Source organism: Hydractinia symbiolongicarpus, chromosome 14 (genome assembly GCF_029227915.1).
Source record: "Hydractinia symbiolongicarpus strain clone_291-10 chromosome 14, HSymV2.1, whole genome shotgun sequence".
Classification (NCBI taxonomy): Eukaryota; Metazoa; Cnidaria; class Hydrozoa; order Anthoathecata; family Hydractiniidae; genus Hydractinia; species Hydractinia symbiolongicarpus.
Genome location: NC_079888.1, coordinates 19,338,607 through 19,357,253, shown reverse-complemented (window position 1 = coordinate 19,357,253; position 18,647 = coordinate 19,338,607). Strand labels below are relative to the sequence as shown.

The 18,647-nt window shown below is 29.4% G+C and overlaps 1 protein-coding gene across 3 annotated transcripts; it reads right to left on the bottom strand.

Moving 5' to 3' along the window:
- Window positions 1-49: 49 nt before the first annotated feature.
- Window positions 50-18,549, bottom strand: LOC130625886 (copine-9-like). 3 transcript variants are annotated; one of them, XM_057441006.1, is made up of 26 exons: window positions 18,490-18,549; window positions 16,254-16,403; window positions 15,664-15,704; window positions 15,442-15,488; window positions 14,401-14,504; window positions 14,283-14,322; window positions 13,894-13,970; window positions 12,000-12,026; window positions 11,528-11,568; window positions 10,876-10,904; window positions 10,096-10,199; window positions 9,691-9,795; window positions 9,552-9,593; window positions 6,715-6,793; window positions 6,404-6,457; window positions 5,789-5,850; window positions 5,667-5,713; window positions 5,266-5,371; window positions 4,308-4,383; window positions 3,953-4,040; window positions 3,158-3,197; window positions 2,988-3,026; window positions 2,710-2,782; window positions 2,338-2,395; window positions 2,075-2,148; window positions 50-1,466 (listed from the first exon to the last, which is right to left on the bottom strand). In XM_057441006.1, the coding sequence occupies exons 2-26, from the start codon at window positions 16,367-16,369 to the stop codon at window positions 1,278-1,280; spliced, it is 1,758 nt and encodes a 585-aa protein (XP_057296989.1). In that variant the 5' UTR covers window positions 16,370-16,403; window positions 18,490-18,549; the 3' UTR covers window positions 50-1,277. The 3 variants fall into 3 exon arrangements, with proteins under 3 accessions (XP_057296989.1, XP_057296990.1, XP_057296991.1); XM_057441007.1 differs by lacking the exon at window positions 12,000-12,026; XM_057441008.1 differs by lacking the exons at window positions 15,664-15,704; window positions 18,490-18,549 and having other exon boundaries at window positions 16,254-16,378.
- Between the last annotated feature and the right edge of the window lie 98 nt (window positions 18,550-18,647).

Below are 18,647 nucleotides of genomic sequence, written 5' to 3'. Positions count from 1 at the left end.
TAAATGTTGCTTCCATCTATCATGTTTTAGTTTTTGTAAAATAGAATGATTATCATATATAATTGTTTAAAATATTTAAAATCTAAACATTCAATGTCATATTAACATGCTCAAAAAACTTATTTACTGATATAACATGATAAATAAGTTATACAACAACGGGTAAATTACAAAATAAAAAAACAGGTAACATGGTGTGAAAATACAAATACTGCCTGCCATAACAAACCTAGATGTGATTTTGTATGGTTTAATTGGCAATATTCTTGTTTAGAGGTCTTTCTAACTAATTTTTAATGAGAAACAAAGAAAAATCAAACAATGCTAAAAATTAATTTAAGCAGGACCCTTTTTGTGGTCTCAAAATCTTTTCTTTTCTTGATTTAACTTAAAATGAGACAGCTATATAACGATAGTTATGGTAGAGGTTTTTCAGTTTTAACAGGATACCTTTTTTGCTTCCTTGTCTTCTAAAACCTTTATGTTAAATGTAAAACTTACTCTGATCTAATAATCTCCTGATACAAAACCAAACCCAAAAGTGCATTTTTCAGCATTCTTGACTTTTTTTGAACATTCTAAAATATCATGGACTCTTTAGCTACCAACTAGAGCATAGTTAGGGTGAACAGACTAAGTAAAAACTAGATAACAGGAAACAATATTCCACAAATCATGTCAATGAGGTGTTGATTGAAGATAAAAACAATGCATCTTATTCTTCAAAGACTTTTTTTAATACATATAAAAGCCCCTTTATAATCAAAAATTGAAATAAATATATAGTGCAGTTTAGTTTAAGATAAATACATTACGTAACAATTAAACGTCAATATACACTTCTAATTTCAAAAATAATTTTGTTGGAAAGATACATTCTGAAGTAGAATGCAAACAACTCTACAGAAAATAAATAATTTTTGTGGCGTTAATAAGAAGGGTTTGTAAAATTACAATATTAATAAATCAATTTCTTGTTAAAGGTATCATTATGACATTGTAACTACAGATGATAAGTTGGCCAAGCATTTACATAAGTAGAACATTTTTATAAAAGTATAAACAAATATTAATATGGAGCATAAATAAAATAGATTTATTCAAATATAAAATGATTAAAAAAATGGCTACCAGTAGCTTGCTGTACAACGAAATGGATTTCTAACTGGTATGATTTTCAAGTTCCACAGCACTGCACGTTTCACTAGATTCTGTGGTAGTGTTTTTAATTTTTAATGATGTGATTAGCTGACTAAATAGCTAGCATTTGCTCATCATCAACGATTTACCATTCCACCACCATAACCACCGGGTGAATAGGCAGGTGGCGGATTTGGTTTAATGTTCCGCTGTGCCATATATTCTGTCACTTGATCAGGAAGTTCATGTAAAACATCTTTCGCAAGACGAACGCCACTTGCTGGATTGTACACATTACCTTGCATGAAATCTCGAAATGGAACAAACTAAGAGGTTAACAACACAAGAAATTTTATTTAACAAAACAATGTATATTATAAAAAGTGTTGAATGTTAAAAAAAAATCAGTTTTTCAAGTTCTGATTTAAACTTAAATGTTACAGCTATGTTATACGAATCTGTAGACCTTTTTAAATGTTTAATTTTTTCATGGCAAGCCCTTTTGGCTTTAACAATTGCGTGACAGGCAAAAAGATGCTGTTTCTTTGCACAAAGGTATCAGTTTACATAAATAAATGTCAATCAGAAGTTATCCATCTACACTCGATAATAGTTTAAAGCCTCAACAATGTTACCATAAAAAGAAATGGGCTGAAAAAGATCCTTTTTTAGCAAGCTCTCGCATCTTTTTTGCCTGCTACGCAGTTGTTAGAGCCAGAAGGGCTTTCCACAGAAAATGTAAACATTCACAAATTTAATCTCAATATACATACTATGCGTTTATATTGAGATTAAACAAACTTCAAATGACCATTTCCTCCTACTGATATGTACTATTCTAAGATGGCATTGATTGTACTGATAGCAGAGAACATACACACTAACACAATAATTACGACCACAAATTTTATGTCCCTAAAAATATCCAACATACTTGCACTATATCTCTTTCTGCTTCCCTACCACGATAAGAAAGACGAACCAAATCTCCATCCAGTTCTTCCATTGCTGAAAAAATAAATAAATTAAAGCATGATACCTAAACTAAAGAAGTTAGAATGTGAAACAGGAGAAAATCTGGGAAATAAAAATCTTAAAATCAAAGTTTGAATAGATTTCTTGAACATGCCAGGTGACGCACATGCCAAAATAAACGTGTGATGCAATGGTGCAACTTTTTATCCTAAAAATACTTACCATCGAAATCAGCTTGTCCTACACCAACAATTATGATAGAGATTGGTAATGCAGCAGCCTACCAAATACAAAAAAACGTGCAGACATGTCTGATAACAGAGGGCAGTAATATCTTAATTTCTAAATTCAGGTAATGGAATATACCACGAAAAAAATATTTAACTAATTTCTACTACTTTCGCATAATTCTTTAAAATATTGGTAAAAAAACTAATACAATAACTTTATTTCATCAAAGAAAAATTATTAATTTTTAGTTGACATTCTTTACTTAAACTATTTCAAGATTCTGAATAAGCTGCCTCCCCCTTTCCTGGTTATAGTATGTATGGAAATCCTTGGACTGAATAGCGCCAAGGCAATGCTGCTTACATGAACAATAGCTTCCTTCGTTTTCTCCATATCTGAAATAATACCATCAGTAATGATAAGCAAAACGAAATATCTAAAAAAAATATTTTATTATTTCAAATGTTCCAACTGATAATTTTAAAGTCATCATCATAATGACTTTAGAGGTCGATTGTGATTGAAAATTGTTGGTCAATTAATAACCAAATATATTTTTGTTGTCCTTAATTAGTTTATGATCTATTTCTTTTTACTTATTTATTTAGTGATCCCAAATAATAATAAAGGGATTGACTTACTGTGAATGAGAACCACTCGTTACATTTTGTCGCGCAATACTAAAAAACAGTTAACAGTTGTAAAAAAATACTCTTTACATCGTTAATCCAATATGGAGTTAATAAATTTTAGCAATGCAAACTCAACAAAAATTCTCAAAAAATTAAATAAGTGAAAAATAATTAAATACCTAGCTGTATTATTTATAATCGGTGCAAAGTTTGTAGGACCTGTACATAGAAATTTGTTTTTATAAAAATATGTAACTTTTAAAACTATTATACGGCTTTAATAGTTTTTAAAATTTAATTGTCAAATTCTTATTTATATTAACCCTATTCGGTCCAGGGTTTTTCGAACATACTATGACCGGGGGGAGGCGGGAGGGAGGAGGAATAACTTTTTATAGGTTTGTTCAAATTAAATCAAACTTGGTACATGTATAGTACATCACAAAAGGAACAAAATGCCCCTCCTGGAACGAATAGGGTTAAAGTGATAGAAAGAGAATATGCATCAGCAATGCACCTCCTTGTTCACTGATTATCCCATTTTAGTCAAAAATTATACTACATGAAGTGCAAATACTTTACAGAACAGTAGAAAAACCACAAAAAGCTAATCATCATTTGCTTAACATCCAGTCTACAACATAGATTAGGATTACAAACATTGCAGTCATGTGGTAGAGCATTGACTTCCAGTATGGGAGGTTGTGGTTTCAAACCCTAGCTGAGTTATGCAAGTGAACCTTTTCTTTCTGCTTAATGTTCACCATGAGAATAGGATTCATATCTTAGGCGGTTGTCTAGTTTGGCAATGCTGTGTTTGCATGGGTTTTGTAGCTCAAACAGGATCTTTAAACGCCCCCTTTGCTAACATTTGAAATTCCGTTGACATTTTTCTACTAGTAAGAACTGCAAAGGCTATCTTTATAAATAACTTGAATGTACAAGAACTCATTAACCAGAAAGGCTTTTCTTACCATAAAGTTGGACATTGTTGACTGTATTATAATATGCAGCAATGATGCCACTCACGCCTTGGCAGTCAGGATGGGCTGGATTAAAATTCTAGAAAGACAAAAATATTTTACATAACAACTTCATTCAAGGAAAAACTTATGAAACTTTATTTCGAATGATTTTTTTGCATATAACAAGAAGCTCGATAAGTTTTATAGGAGTTTTAATTGCTTTTTAAAAAGGTTGTTTGACATGTAAAGTGTGTTATACTCTCATGTAATATGATACCTTCACCAAGGCAGGGTTTGCTTTTTCTGTTTGTTTCAGTCAAATTTTGATATAAGTTAGATTTAAAAGAAACACTTCTTTACTTACCAGTGCAAAATTGTGTGATATGTTAAATGATGGTGGCAGTTTGGCACCGAAACCGAAAGCTGGGAATAATTTATCTCTAAAGAAAAATAAGATTGTGAAAACAATGTTAAAAAAGAATTTTGAATAAAGTTCGCATGACTATAAAAACATGAAAAAGGGTCTTTTAATTAAAATAAAATTACAGTTATGACAGCTGTAAAAACTGTAATCACAAAAAATTCTTTATCGAAGAATAAGCAGTTTTCAGTGTTTCGATAAATCTCAGTTGCTGATTGAAATGGGACTAGCTTCTTTAATTTTCTATTCTTTGTTCTTTGTTAACATGCTCATTATTGATGCTAATATTATTTCTATCCTCAGAGATAGAAATACGATCAAAAGTATTACTTTGATACTTCGCCAGTAAAACTTGCAAAAGCTATATTTTTAAATGATTATGTTATTTAAAGCAAACTAGGCCCTTTTTGACATGTTTTAAGTGTACCATGAATCTTTCAGGAGTACCTTGTTATTCAGCTATACAAAAAGAACACAATATTTTTGCTCTTGCCCTCAAATCTTTTTTACATATTTTCTTTTTCCCTAACAGCTCAACTAAAATTATTTTGTTCTACAAATTACTCTCATAGCATTGAACAGACATAACTCAGCAACATCTTTATACAGATTGTCTACACACAATGCCAGCTATAATAACCATGTCTGCAAAGAAATATTGTTGCCATCTCTTATCCTGGTACATGGCAAATACAGAAAGCTATATTTTGTCTATCACATGAGCAGATTTAGTGTGAACAATGCATGAAACATTTTTCGAAAATACCCAATGCAAGATATTTTTAATGATTCCCATGATTTAAATGACAGGTTGACGACTAGCCTGTGTAATATTCAAATTTAAAATAACACAATGATTAATTTATATTTTTTGAATGATTGAATCTGTGTATAAACATACGTGTCATAATCCTCAAGTATTCCTCCAACAGCTTGCAGTGCTTGCACATACTGACTTGGTTGGTTGGGTGTGTTGTAATGTAAAGACTGTGGTGTTGCAGGATTACCTAAACAGTAAAACAACAAAATCAGATTGAATATTCAAAGTTCGGAACATTAATACCAATGTCTAAAAAATAAACATAATACAATTTGTTTCTAAAACAAACTTCAGAATTAAATATTTTGTTTAAGTAAGAAGTTATTGAAACCAGAGCTTAGGCCAACACAGCGCAATGTTGATTTTAAGCAATCAAAATGTCACTAGAGTAATATTGTCCATTTTTAAACATAAAAAAGAGTGTTCATCAACAACATTTTATTAAATGAGACAGCTAGTTTAAACATTTTAAGTATACCAACCATTAGATGCTGTGAAATCAACTGCAACAGCAAAAGCCAGCTCCAAACTAAACAAAAACAAAGACTCAACAGAACTTATTTTTTCTTACTTTTTAGAAAACGTTCAACAAACATTCACTTACCCTCCTCTTATGAAGTCAAGAAAGGTTGGTTTTTCAACAACATTGCAATCCAAAATATGTATCTGAAAATAGATTATCTTCTTCATTCTGCAGTCAAGTGCAAATAAAAGATATTGGAAAGCCCTTAAACTTTACGCAATTTCCAAGAACTTTCTAAACAAACTTTGTTTTTGTTTTGTATTTTTGTTTACCTTATTAATATCAATATATTTTGCAATTTGAAGAGGTGCTTTAGTGCACTCAATGAGAGGATTTAATAATAACAACTATCAGCTAGGCTGATTCGTCTGAAAATTACTATTTCAAATAATTTCTTAAATACTTATATAATATTTTTGCCCATAGATGTCTAATTAAATAAATAAGTAAATTACGCATGTTTAATACCACATTGTGACAAAGGCAGGGATTTGTAAGACCACTTACTATGGTCCTGACAGTGTTGTGTTGTTTAGTGACTGGAAACTAGGAACTGGAAACTAGTTTGTGTTTAACAATGTCTAGCTATTGTCTGATAACTAAAAGGGACGTTTTTGTGTAACAAAGTAATGTCCAGATCAAATCGTTTTCAAATTTAAAGAGTAAACAATAGGTGAAATAAATAATAAAACATACTGTTCCAGAATTTTTATACTTCTTCTTTTTTGATTTCTTCTTAGGATGAATGAGCTAAATAATATAGTATATCACACAAAATTATAAAAATAGTTTAACACAGAAAGTTATAAATACCACAGGCTTTTGAAAAATAAAAGGCTGTTGCAGAACAAGAAAAGTGCAACTCCCCTCTAGTAGTTTTACCCTCAAAATTTTTTTTTTTAATTTTTTTTTACACTTTCAATTACACTGATCATTAAATTGGATGAGATCATAGTATTATGTGCTTCGTAGATAATATGATATTCATCAATAAGGATAAGCGTTACCTCGTGAAATGTTGGTCTACCACTTCTAAATTCTGTGAAGTCACGAAGTGTGACATCAAATGTTCCAATAAGATCATGACTAAAAAAAATGCAGTTTGTTATGATTAAGCAATAAGAATCAAATATCTAAATGTAACAGCAACAATATTATTTAGCAATTTATATGTTCCCTCAAGTAAGTTCTTTTTTTTCAGTTTTTTAGTATAATCCATTCTTGAAAAACTACAAAGAATTGTAGCCAGGTTAATTAGGTTGTATCTCAAATTTTGCAGCTCTATACCGTACCATGTGCTGAGATATCATTGTTATTGTATAAACATATTTGTTGTATAAACGTATACGTATATACATATAATACGTATATGTATATATGTTGTATTCAAATTCAAATGGCACAACCTTTTACAAATAAAGTAAATTTTACAAAGTAAACATGCTACAAAAAATAAGAATTAAAAGGAAGTTAATCTAAAAACATTTTTCTTGATAGTTGAACAAACTAGCACATAAAATCATGGGAAAAATATAACTTCGTTTCTGAATGTTGTGTTTTCTGTTGTGTTTTCTTAATAAGCTTCTGTTTTACTTTGTCTTTTTTGTGGGAAACACACCTTTGTAAAAATGGTTTGGAACCAAACAACAACAATGCACTACTGCATTTAAAAACAAAATTTAAAAGAAAAATTTAAAAACAAAAAGAGAACGCAACACAACACATTAAATTATGAACTAACTCAGTTTGTACCAGAGCTTTTTAACTTAATATAAGAGAAGTAAAAGTAACCACCAAGAACAATCATTAAAGGTTGGGAAAACACCTAGAATTGTGTTTATTCAAACTAAATCTTGCAGTTTTCTCTAAATGTCACAAAGAGGGCTTGATCTAGCTTTCAAAGGGATTGAGATACTGATCAAAATTTTCAAAGATAAATCATGAGTTTTTTAACTTTTCATGATAGAAGTATAAAATGAAACCAAATATTTTAAAGTTATTGACTTTTGTTCTATAAAATATCAAAAATTATTTTGGGGTTAACTTCCCCTTTCCACTTGTCTAAATCACACAGGCACTCAGCAATTACCGAGGCAATATATGTTAGCAAATGTTCTTAACTCACACCAGCAAATATAGGGAAACTTAAGGTTACTGTAAAGGAAAAAACTCACTTGATGAGTAGTCTCAGAAAAACACTTATTTATCAATACTTTTATATTTTTTTTTATGTTTTTTGTTTCTGAATGGTTGATGAAAGACTTTTTTGATGGTGCTATTTTCGTGAGATGGTAATTTTCCAAAAAGAAAACATAATGAAATAAACACACACCAATTTTTTTTCACCGTACGTTTTAAAATGGCTTCTTTTTCCGAACGCGTGGTCACAGACTTCTCGTTTTTGCACCATTATATTCAGCATAAATTAAATTCAAAAAGGTTCCTGTTTTTTTTTTCTAATAACGTTGTTATGAAATTATTTGTAATTATATATAATCATTCAAAAAATGCATATTTTTTTCTTTCTGTCGTCATAATTCGCTAATCAGTAATTTATACAAAAAAATCCGGGAACCTTTTGTGCATAATTTATTCAGCTTTTCATTACCGAAAACTTCAATGAGCCAATAGGAAGCTTTCAGAAAAAGAGACCACAAACGTAAAGGCATGTATGCGAAAATTTACTAATGAGATATTTGTTTTTAAAGATTTTCGTAGGTGTTATAAAAATGTGTGAACTGAGTACGCAGAAAGATGATAGAAGTGCAAACTTTTTCTTTATGCTGAATATGCGTGCATGCTCAGAATCATTAATAGACAGAAGTCAGGTTTACAAGAGACAGCTCCTATGCATATTCCTTAACTTTAATTTTTTTTTAATTCGATATTGAAAGTAAACTATCTAAAAATATTATTATGCATATTTTTATACAGGAGTTCCATATTATGCATAATGTTTACAAAAAATATGCTCAACTCATTTTGCACATATTTTTTCAAAGGTGTGAAGGATATAACAGCTCTAAAAAGACTTTTTCCAGAAAAAAGGGATGTTCCAAATATTTTCATACACTATAAAATATGTCATTGGAAAGAGAATTTTTTTTCTATATGTCATGATTTTTTTGCAAAAAACCTAAAAAAAAATTGTTTCCTTTACAGTAACCTTAAAGTGTTTTTTTCAGTATGATGACTTTGATTTATAATTTGCTGATGCTGTCACATTAACAAAGATTTTTTATTCACATTGGCAAATAATTACAAACGATATTTGTTGGATGTAATTTTTTTTCTCCTAATTTAATTCAGTCGCAAAGCAAAATTATATTGTTAATGTAAAAATGCAAGTTTTCCCACTAAAGCTGGCAAACAGAATTTTTTTATTTGCCATTTTTGGTCAATGAAAATAACATGAATTAGAAAAGCTGAAGGATCAACTTCCCTCTACACATTTAAATGATGTAACTATAATGATTTTAAAAAATTGCATTGCTTAATGAAAATAAAAATCAATATTTTTAAAATTGTTACATTGTATTACACATCTAATTACTTAAAAGACATTTAATATCAAATCATATGTTTTGGAGAAAGCTTTTAATTCGTCAGTTCAGAAAGGCGTGAATGGCTCTGTTTTAGTAAACTAGACAAATCTAAGTTCCATCTTGGTTACCATGCAGGCAAACACATCAGTTTTTCTCATCTTTTCCTACATTATTCAACTTCAAAATTGTAAAAGTAAATAATGACTTTATTAACCTTAATGCTTGTTGACTATATAAAGCCAAAATATTATTATTATTACCTATTTTTCAGTATTTCAGTATTATACCAACTTACTTACCCTCCATCACGGTCCCAATCATAACAACATACGCGAATCGTTCTACAATAGGAAAAAAGAAGTTTCGAAGAAATTGAAATTAAAATTAAAAAATATTTTTTTTAATTTCATGTATAATTTTTTTTATTTGCGCCCTCACCTGTCATAATCACCATTACAAAGAGTTTGTGCAGGAACTTTAAAAGGTTTCCAAGAAGGATTCAATGTCTTCTTTATCACTTCGGTCTTATGAACCACAGAAAATCTTGAATAACAAAGGCGAAAAGGCAAAAGAATAATCAGCAATCCACATACGAGAATTCAAAGTATGGTATATAAACATTTATTACCAACAATGAGAATGCGCATTGACAGTCTAAATGCATTAGTCACGCTGTAACGTCAGAAAGATTAACAAATTAAACATAATTTATTTGGCTACATCAAAGGAAAACAAACACATCCACTTTGCCTGTTACAGCCAAACACAGTCTTTGTATTATTATATAGATACTCACAATGGGTATGAATATGATTGTAAACAATAGTAATAAAAATCTCTTACGAATTATCCTCATTGCATCGTTCAAAGACCAGAAACGGGTCAGACTTTCCAAAGAAATCTTTTTTGTCAAGTTTTTTTCCACAAAGATGCAACGTAACTTCATCCTGGGTAGGAGAACAAAATATGTACTTAATATTACTGATTAAAAATAGGCTAAGTATATGGAGAGAAAAAATTCTCTAGCAGATTTAACGGTTCATTTTATCAATGAATTGTGAGGAAGAAAAAAAATGTTGTACCAACAGGTTAAAGAATTAACAGAACAGTTTGATTTTAAATAAAGCAGGACAAGAAAATATTGCTCTTCTTTCATGTAAGGGTAAGCATAAATAACAAAACGAGAGAAAAACTCTATACGTAAATTTTATTTAATATAGAGTAAATGTTTTTCAGTAAAGCAGTATAATTGGTCTCATATCAACTTCAGTAAAAAAAAATAGAAAGTGCAGGAAGCAATAAAAGCATTTTGATAAAAGCTCTATCTCATCAGTGTTACCTTTTTTCAAATTGTACTTTCTATTTAAAGTGGAGTAAGGTAAACAGATTGCAGCTCTTAACACTGACAAAATTGCATTAAAATATAATATATCAATGTTCGTTAATTTACAAAGTTGATACATATTAATTTTAAGGTTGATCTTACTTAATCTTAGTTGAGAGAATTGAATTCTAGACATGTGAGCACTATGTCTGTTTCATCTCTATTTCTTACTTGTTAGATTGCGCTTTTGCTCAATCTTACTACATGGCATATTTTACTTACAACAACAAAAAACTTACTCGATTGTGGTTGACTTCCTCACTGCGAACTAAAAGTATAGTAAAAAATTACAAGGTATTTTAAGTAATAACTTTAAATTTCCAAATAACCAGGATATATAAAACAATTTTTCATGCCAAATTTCTGTCATTTTAGCAATACAAGTTTGCATAACAATTTTTTTGACATTCCTGCTTCTGTCTGGTACTTTACACATGCGACAAGTGGTTTAATCGACTAAGTCAGACTGCTTTACCTTATCTCACCTTGATGAAGAATCGCTGCAACAGTAAATTGACAACAAAATGCGGGATAGTCCCTAGTTGAATAACAACATCAGACCAGCTCTATTGTATTTATACAATTATGTATTTAATCTGTAACTATGGTTACTCTTAAACTTGTGTATATTTAGGAGAAAATTTTACATTGGTGATTGCTTGAAAATGGATGCGTAAAAACCCAAAACATCACAAATAATGTAGTTTTTTTTGTTGTTGTCAATTTACCTTACCTTATCTTATAACATCGTCATAATGCTACTACTCTTGACACACCAAAACTTACCGATTATCGTCACAAATAATGTATTTTTTTTGTTGTTGTCAATTTACCTTACTTTATCTTATAACATCGTCATAATGCTACTACTCTTGACACACCAAAACTTACCGATTATCGTTCCAACACTCTTTTTTGAGTACTTTTTATTTCTAAAAACAAAAAAGCAATGTATAATGAGATTCTGTCAAAGATTTCTCAGCCTAAATTTCTTTATAGATTATAAGACCAAAATAATGTGAGTTTAAAAATTAATTTTTTAGCAGTTATTTTTCCTCTGTACATATATATGTATGTTTTGGCTAAACTTTAATTACTTTCAGTCCTAAAATCCTGACTGTAAATTACCAATTTTTTAACGGATAACAAAAAGAACATTTTAAGTGGTAAAAAAAAGTTAAAAATTAAGCAACCCTAATTAAAATTTAGTTGTTATAAAAAAATTAGTATAAGGTTCGTTTTGAAGAAAAAATAACTAATAACATTGAAAGCGGTTGATGTACAATTGACCTACAATTTATCTTTAAGTTTAATTACGTTAATGTTAAAATATATTTACAAAATAAACAAATACACAACAGACCTTTCACTATCCTTTGCAGATGGTATCCTGTTGAACAGAAAAATAAAAACAATTGTATGTTTTTGATTTGACAGAAAGATATAAAATAATAAACAATTTTTTTCCAATCCTGATGTTGCAAGAGGCATAAAGAACAAAGAAAAATATTTTGTTCCCAATTTTTGTGCCAGGTCTGTGTTGATCCTGCACATTGATTTTTTAGATGTGTTGTAAATTGCACATCGGCACAGGAAAAGGACCTGTCATAATTTGTTAAAAATATGTTGTTACAATGAGATATAGATTTTGACTCACCAAGCTTTTTAGCACAATAAATGATCGATCATAGTTTAGGGGAAAATTACTTACTTAGTGAAAAAAATTGCATTTAAAGTACATTATCAAAACCTGACTCATTCTAACAACAACAAAAGAAAAGGTATGGGATGATGGTACTAAGTAAACAACTTTTATATTTTTTGTGCACTAAAAAAAATTGTGATTTGTTTACAATGTTGGTAACATGGCAACATGCTCAGTATGGCACCATACAAAATCATGTTGGGGATGAACTTAGCTATCCAATGAATGCAACAAACCAATAGGTCTTTCCATTAGCCACCAACTGCAATTCAAATTTTGAAAAGTTAATTATTTTTCACCACTGAAAAAGGATTGTTTTCAAAAGTGGGTGCACATTTTTAGGATTAATTCTAATGTTAAAAAAATTTCAACATTGTGAACAAATATTTGATCTAACCAAACAATATTTTTCTATTGTGAACATATAAATATTTACAAAGAAGTATGTTAAAAAAAAATTGTTTCTTTTAAAATGTTAAACATTCTTGTTTTTACATCCAAAAAATTTATTTTGCAGTAAATCTCAATGCAGAAAGAGAATTTTACTGAAAGTTGTTTAGTAAAACAGTAAAGCTACTGTTTTACTAACCAATTTTCGGTAAAATTCTAATCTAAAATATCGATATAAGCTTACCAGAAACATGTAAAAAAATACACAATTTTTTTAATTAATCACAAGTTGATGTAAACTTTTGTTATTGATACTTTTAAGAGTTTGTCATATTTGTTAGGGTGTAATCTTTTTCGAGTGTGATTAATACTGTATTTTACAATCCTGATTCTAAATGTATTTAAGATGAAGAAGAAATATTTCTCACATAAAATATAAACGTTTTTACTGCAATTTTACCATAACGAAAATAAACTTCTATTGCTATATTGTACAGCTCACGCCATCTTAGCATGGTGACATGCAATGTTTATTGCACACTAAACAAGTTTGAGGGGAAAATACACACAACTCAGCAGAAAATTGACACTTTAGGAAGCTTAAAAAAACGTTATACTTCCACAATAAAAAATACATTTACTGCAATCTTTTAAATGCCAGCAAATTCACTCATTCAGATTCAGAACTGTAATGCTATGCCTTTCATATCATCATATAAGAGTATAATTTACAAGGTCGGATTATTAATGAGAGGTTAAAATATGAAACTAAAGTATTTCTCACTACTACTATTAAGTCACTTTTACACAATCGTATTTTACATGATTTTGATACATTTGATTATGATACTCGTAGATTAAAGTGTATGTTTTTAAAAAATAAGGCCATCTGGTAAACAATCTATAAAAATCAATATCAATCTATATAAATCTATAAAATCAAGGTGTATGACTAGTATTTAATATGAAATTGTGTCATATAGAACATGAAAAGCGGTTTTAGAAATAAATTAACTTTAATAAATTAATTGTTACATCAATTTTAATTAAAATTTATTTCATTTTATTTCATTTCTAGAAAGTTGATACCTTCATTTGCTTATCCTATATAATTGTTGTATATTTCATTACAGAATGTGATTGACTAAAAAAGTTTACATACTGTAGTGGATGCTCTAATTTGCCAGCATGTTCGCCAATTATTGACCCTAACGATGTCACCAATTGTCCAATAAAATCCTGAAGATATACTATATGCTATTTTATTTTTTTAAGAAATTAAAACAAATGTATCGATTTGATAAACAACTAATAATGTTGAAGTTAGTGCTCAATTAATAATGACACCTCTCTTACAAATCGTCAATCGAGCTAAAAAACAGTCTAACATAGTTTTAAATTTCTGTCTACAGTTTTAAATATAAAATGGCTAGTTAGTTCATTTTAAAATAACTACAAGATTAATTTTACAAAACACTTTTTGAGAAAATTTTAAATTGTGCAAGACAAAGTCTATAGGTTAATTAAATGCAAAATTGCTGTTAAACTTACATGCTTTGTCAGATCATTTGATTTATCATCCATATCGTAACTAAATAATTATTAATGTCAGAATTAAGTACATTTTAAATTAAACGCAACAAAATAGTAAAAAGTTTAGAAAACTCACACATCGAATCTTAACATTTGCTGTTCTTCAAAAAAATAATCCAGTATAAAGGACTTTACAAAATCTGGATTTAAATTATCCATGATAACTTCAGTACGATCGAGCTGAAACACAAGGATAGACATTATATGAAACATGTTTATACTACACAGATCATCCTGTTGATATGAAGGCAATTTTAAAAAAAGTAATGGCAGCTAGCCTTTCGGAACAAGTATGTAACACCACATTGCACATTCCCTCGCATAAAAATTTAGACATCTATTGACAGTAAATACTAGCAAAAGGCATGCCAAAAATACTTGATGTTTGTATGATATCAAAAGGCCAGTAAAGGAAACCATTATTCTTTAGCCCTCTGAATTAGCAAAGAATGCATAAAGGCAATATTTTGGTGTGGTTGTTTTAACAAAAAATATAAGTTAATGCCCAAAAGTTTTGCCACTGTAAAAGTTTAAACAATGGTAATTAGAAAAAAAGACGAAACTTGCACAGGATTTAAATTATCTTGCGTTTCCTATAAAATAGGTATTAAACCAGTTTCTTTCAAAGTGGAGCTATATTCTGTAATTTACATAGAAAAATAGAATAAACACTGCTGACTCATGGAGTTTTACTTACACAAAAGTGTGCTACCTGCTTATTTTCCATGCTTTTATGACCATATTAATTAAAGGGCATACAGTATGCCTCTTACATTTTCAAACAAAAAGTAAAATATGTCGGTATTTGACTTTAACATCATCGAAAGTGTGATGCACAAAGCAAATTTTACTATATATATATATATATATATATATATATATATATATATATATATATATATAATCGCATCATTTGACTTCTTTTAATTTTAAAGTTTTTTTATTATAGTATTTTTGCAGAAAATAAACTGTAAATAATGCCACTAGTAACAGCAACTGCTGATTTTGGTAACTCAGAGGGTTAAAGCTTACAAATTATTCAGGTAATTCAACTTTAATGTTGAAATGACTGCGCATTGTGAAAAAGAATTTTAATGAAATATCTTGTAAAACTTACTTCTCTCCATTCTTTCTTATTTTGACTTTGTACGTACAAAACAACAACTATAATAAAAATTAAGAAAAATCATATTTTACCAGGACAGTTAAAAAACTAAAACTGCTAAACTGTTTCATCTTACATTGAAAAAAAAGTGGAATATTCTTTTAGCATTTAGCTTAGTCAAAAGAAGAAACACAACATAAAATTAAAAGAAAGACATAGAACACGCAAACTTACATGGGTCAGATTTGGAGAAGACATCCATATCTAATAGATTTCTACATATAAACAAAAAAAATACTGATAATTGAAAAATAATAAATTAACAGGTATTTTATAGGCTTATAGGTTAAATCTAAATAAATAATTTTTTACAAAAAAAAATGTGTAAAAATTAACTTCACTAGTCGTTAGCCTGTAGAAAAATCCAAATAATAATTATAACTTTAATAATTATAACTTTAACAACCATGTTATATTCAATTATTCGACTAGAGGATATTAGCCTCTGAGACTGTCTATTTGACTTGCGGAAGTCCATCATATCTTAAATCAAGTTTGTATGAATCTGAAAACCCAATGCTTTCCCATTTATATTATTTAAGAAGGTGAAAAATTTATTTCGTTCTCAAGAAATCATGTTTGGGCTTGTGTATATCAAATTATACAGAATCCTAAAAATATTTGGTGTGTGAAAGTCGCATAGGAAAACTTCATGGAATTACAATTTATATTTACAACAAAGCAGCTTTTTCTTTTAATAGCGCCTAATAAACAAACTATCGAAAAACTGTGACCTTAACACAATTTGAAAAATATTAGCTAACCTGCATGAAACCTTTAATTCTATCTTGGAGACAGGATTCTGAAATTGCACATTTTGTGAAGGAGGGGCATTACCAGCAGTGTTAAAATCAAAAAGTGGATAAGGCGTAGATGCCATATTTTTGTTTATAATTTCTTCTGTTTGTGATTGTCTAAAACATAAAATTTAAGTTGAGAAATGTATAACATGTAGTACAGTCAACCCTGCATTTCCACTGAAACAGCCCCCTCCCCACGGCAGTCACATTTGATTCCCACCCATGAATTTTTTAGTACAAATGCTACTGTGTAAGACAGCCACTTCCCTTTACTAATGTTTACATAAAATTATTTAGCGTACTTTTCACATAGGAATCAGTTGATTTACTTGCGAATGGCTTTTATTTAAAGTAGGAAAATTATTTTGAGGTGGTGAAATGAAAATACACTGGGCAAAACAGCCCAGAAATTGGATTGTGGCTGTTATAAAGCCACAATGTTTTTAACCTTGTGATTTGTTTCCAAAATTTCTGTAAAACTAGTCTTAGTGAAGGACAAAAGTGAATCTCTTTGGACATTGTTAAACTGGGTGGCGTATGCTATACACAGGGTTTAAATTACCAGATTTTGCAAATCGAAAAGGCTGTCTTTGTGAATCACCTACTGCTATCAAGGTTGTTGCAACGTAAAAGGACCATTAACAAGAGATCAATGCCAGGTGGCCTAGAACACAGATGCAAAGATGTTTTTTTGTCTAAAGTCTGCAAATTTTTGTAACTGACTTTACATTTTTAATTCGAACCATGATACCATCAGCAGGAGTGACTTGAATGTATTTCAAGACTCTAAACGGCAATGCTTGCTAAATTCTGTTTGCTTATTATGTGTGTTATTACTTTTCATATAAAGAAAACAAACCAGGCCTTGTAAGCCCAACTTTATGAAGATTTTTGAAATTTTTGAATAATATACGATGGTATATGAAACTTTCTAATTTAGTTTTTTACCTGCCAGTTTTGTTAACACATTGGTATGCACAGGGTTAATTGCCAAGTATTATCAAGAATTAGAACTTAAAATACTTTACTTACATACTTTACTTGAAAAACATGGTACCAAACTTAGTTCGGAAACTGAGATAGATCACATGGTACATTAATTATCATTTGGTTTAAAAATGTATTTTTTCTTTTGTAAGGTGAAGTTCATTTTTGTATATAGAACCTTGAATGAGGGCAAGAGACTTTTGATTTCTAGTTCTGAATTTCACAGCACAACATTGAAACAGGTCAGCATCCTTCTGTGTCTAATTATAAATAGATTTTGTATGTAGTTTGAATAAAAATAATTTTTTTATATTGATTACACTATATAAACTTCACAATAAATAGTGCTGTCATCAAGCATTTTTAAATTCAAAAATTAAAAACAACAACAAGGTTTATTTCGTACATGATTTTTTTTGTTCATAATAATTGTGATATCATTAGACAATTCCATACAGAAAAATCAATTACAAATATCCTAATTTATTAGTGCAGCCGTGTTTGCAAATGGCACATCTTAATTTTATGTATATACCTGGTTTTATTTGTTTCAAAAAGCTGATAAAGCTTTGGGACTGCTTTTTTTTAAAAAGTTTTAAAAATCCAGCAGTCATTTTAGGAGGTACAAATACTTAGCATAAGCATTATTAATTAGGATGTGTCTATTTGCAAACAGGACATACAATTCAAAAAGAAGAGTTGCCCAAACCAAAGTCAATAATCAATGTGTAAACCATAGAATTAGCTAACTGTTTAAGTTAACGAAAATACATAGAAAAGATAGACAGGCATAAAGAAACTATAGCTACAGTCTTTGGCAAAGAAAATGTTAAGTTTAATAACCAAAGAGAACATCTACTGTAAAATTAGCCATGTGGTAGTATGTATTTAGTATCTTGTATCAGCTAGCTAGCTAATTGTCATGTTGCAGGTTGTTATTGGTCTTTCTACCTGACTGTAAGAATAATTCTATCATGATCAACAAAAAACTCTTTTTGCATCCAAAAATTAACACGGACTAGATATATCTAGCAACGTGCACGCCAGCATTTACCCTCAGTGAATATATTTTATAAATCTTGCTTCATTGCATTTCCATTCTTTTAAATAAGTGGGGGTTTTCTGTCCTATATATATAAAGAAGCTATTACTGTAAATGCTGATGAAGGCAAACTAATTTTAATAAATGCTTTGGTAAGCAAAGTTTGCTTACCACTAGTATAATTCCGTCATGTTTTTCAGTTCTGCCTTCTTGTCTATGAAACATCGAGTTCTCGCGGGAATGTCACTTTAAATTATTGACCTATCAAACGGGCGGATTAAACAATACTTTGACCAATCATTGGGCTTGCTGCCTCAACGAGACAAAAC

Coding starts and splice junctions, on each gene's coding strand:
- LOC130625886 (XM_057441006.1), bottom strand. CDS start 16,369: ATGGCATCTACGCCTTATCCACTTTTTGATTTTAACACTGCTGGTAAT. Junction 15,705..16,253: donor GAATTAAAGGTTTCATGCAG/GTTAGCTAATAT, acceptor GTTTATATGTAG/AAATCTATTAGATATGGATG. Junction 5,372..5,666: donor TGATTTCACAGCATCTAATG/GTTGGTATACTT, acceptor TTTACTGTTTAG/GTAATCCTGCAACACCACAG.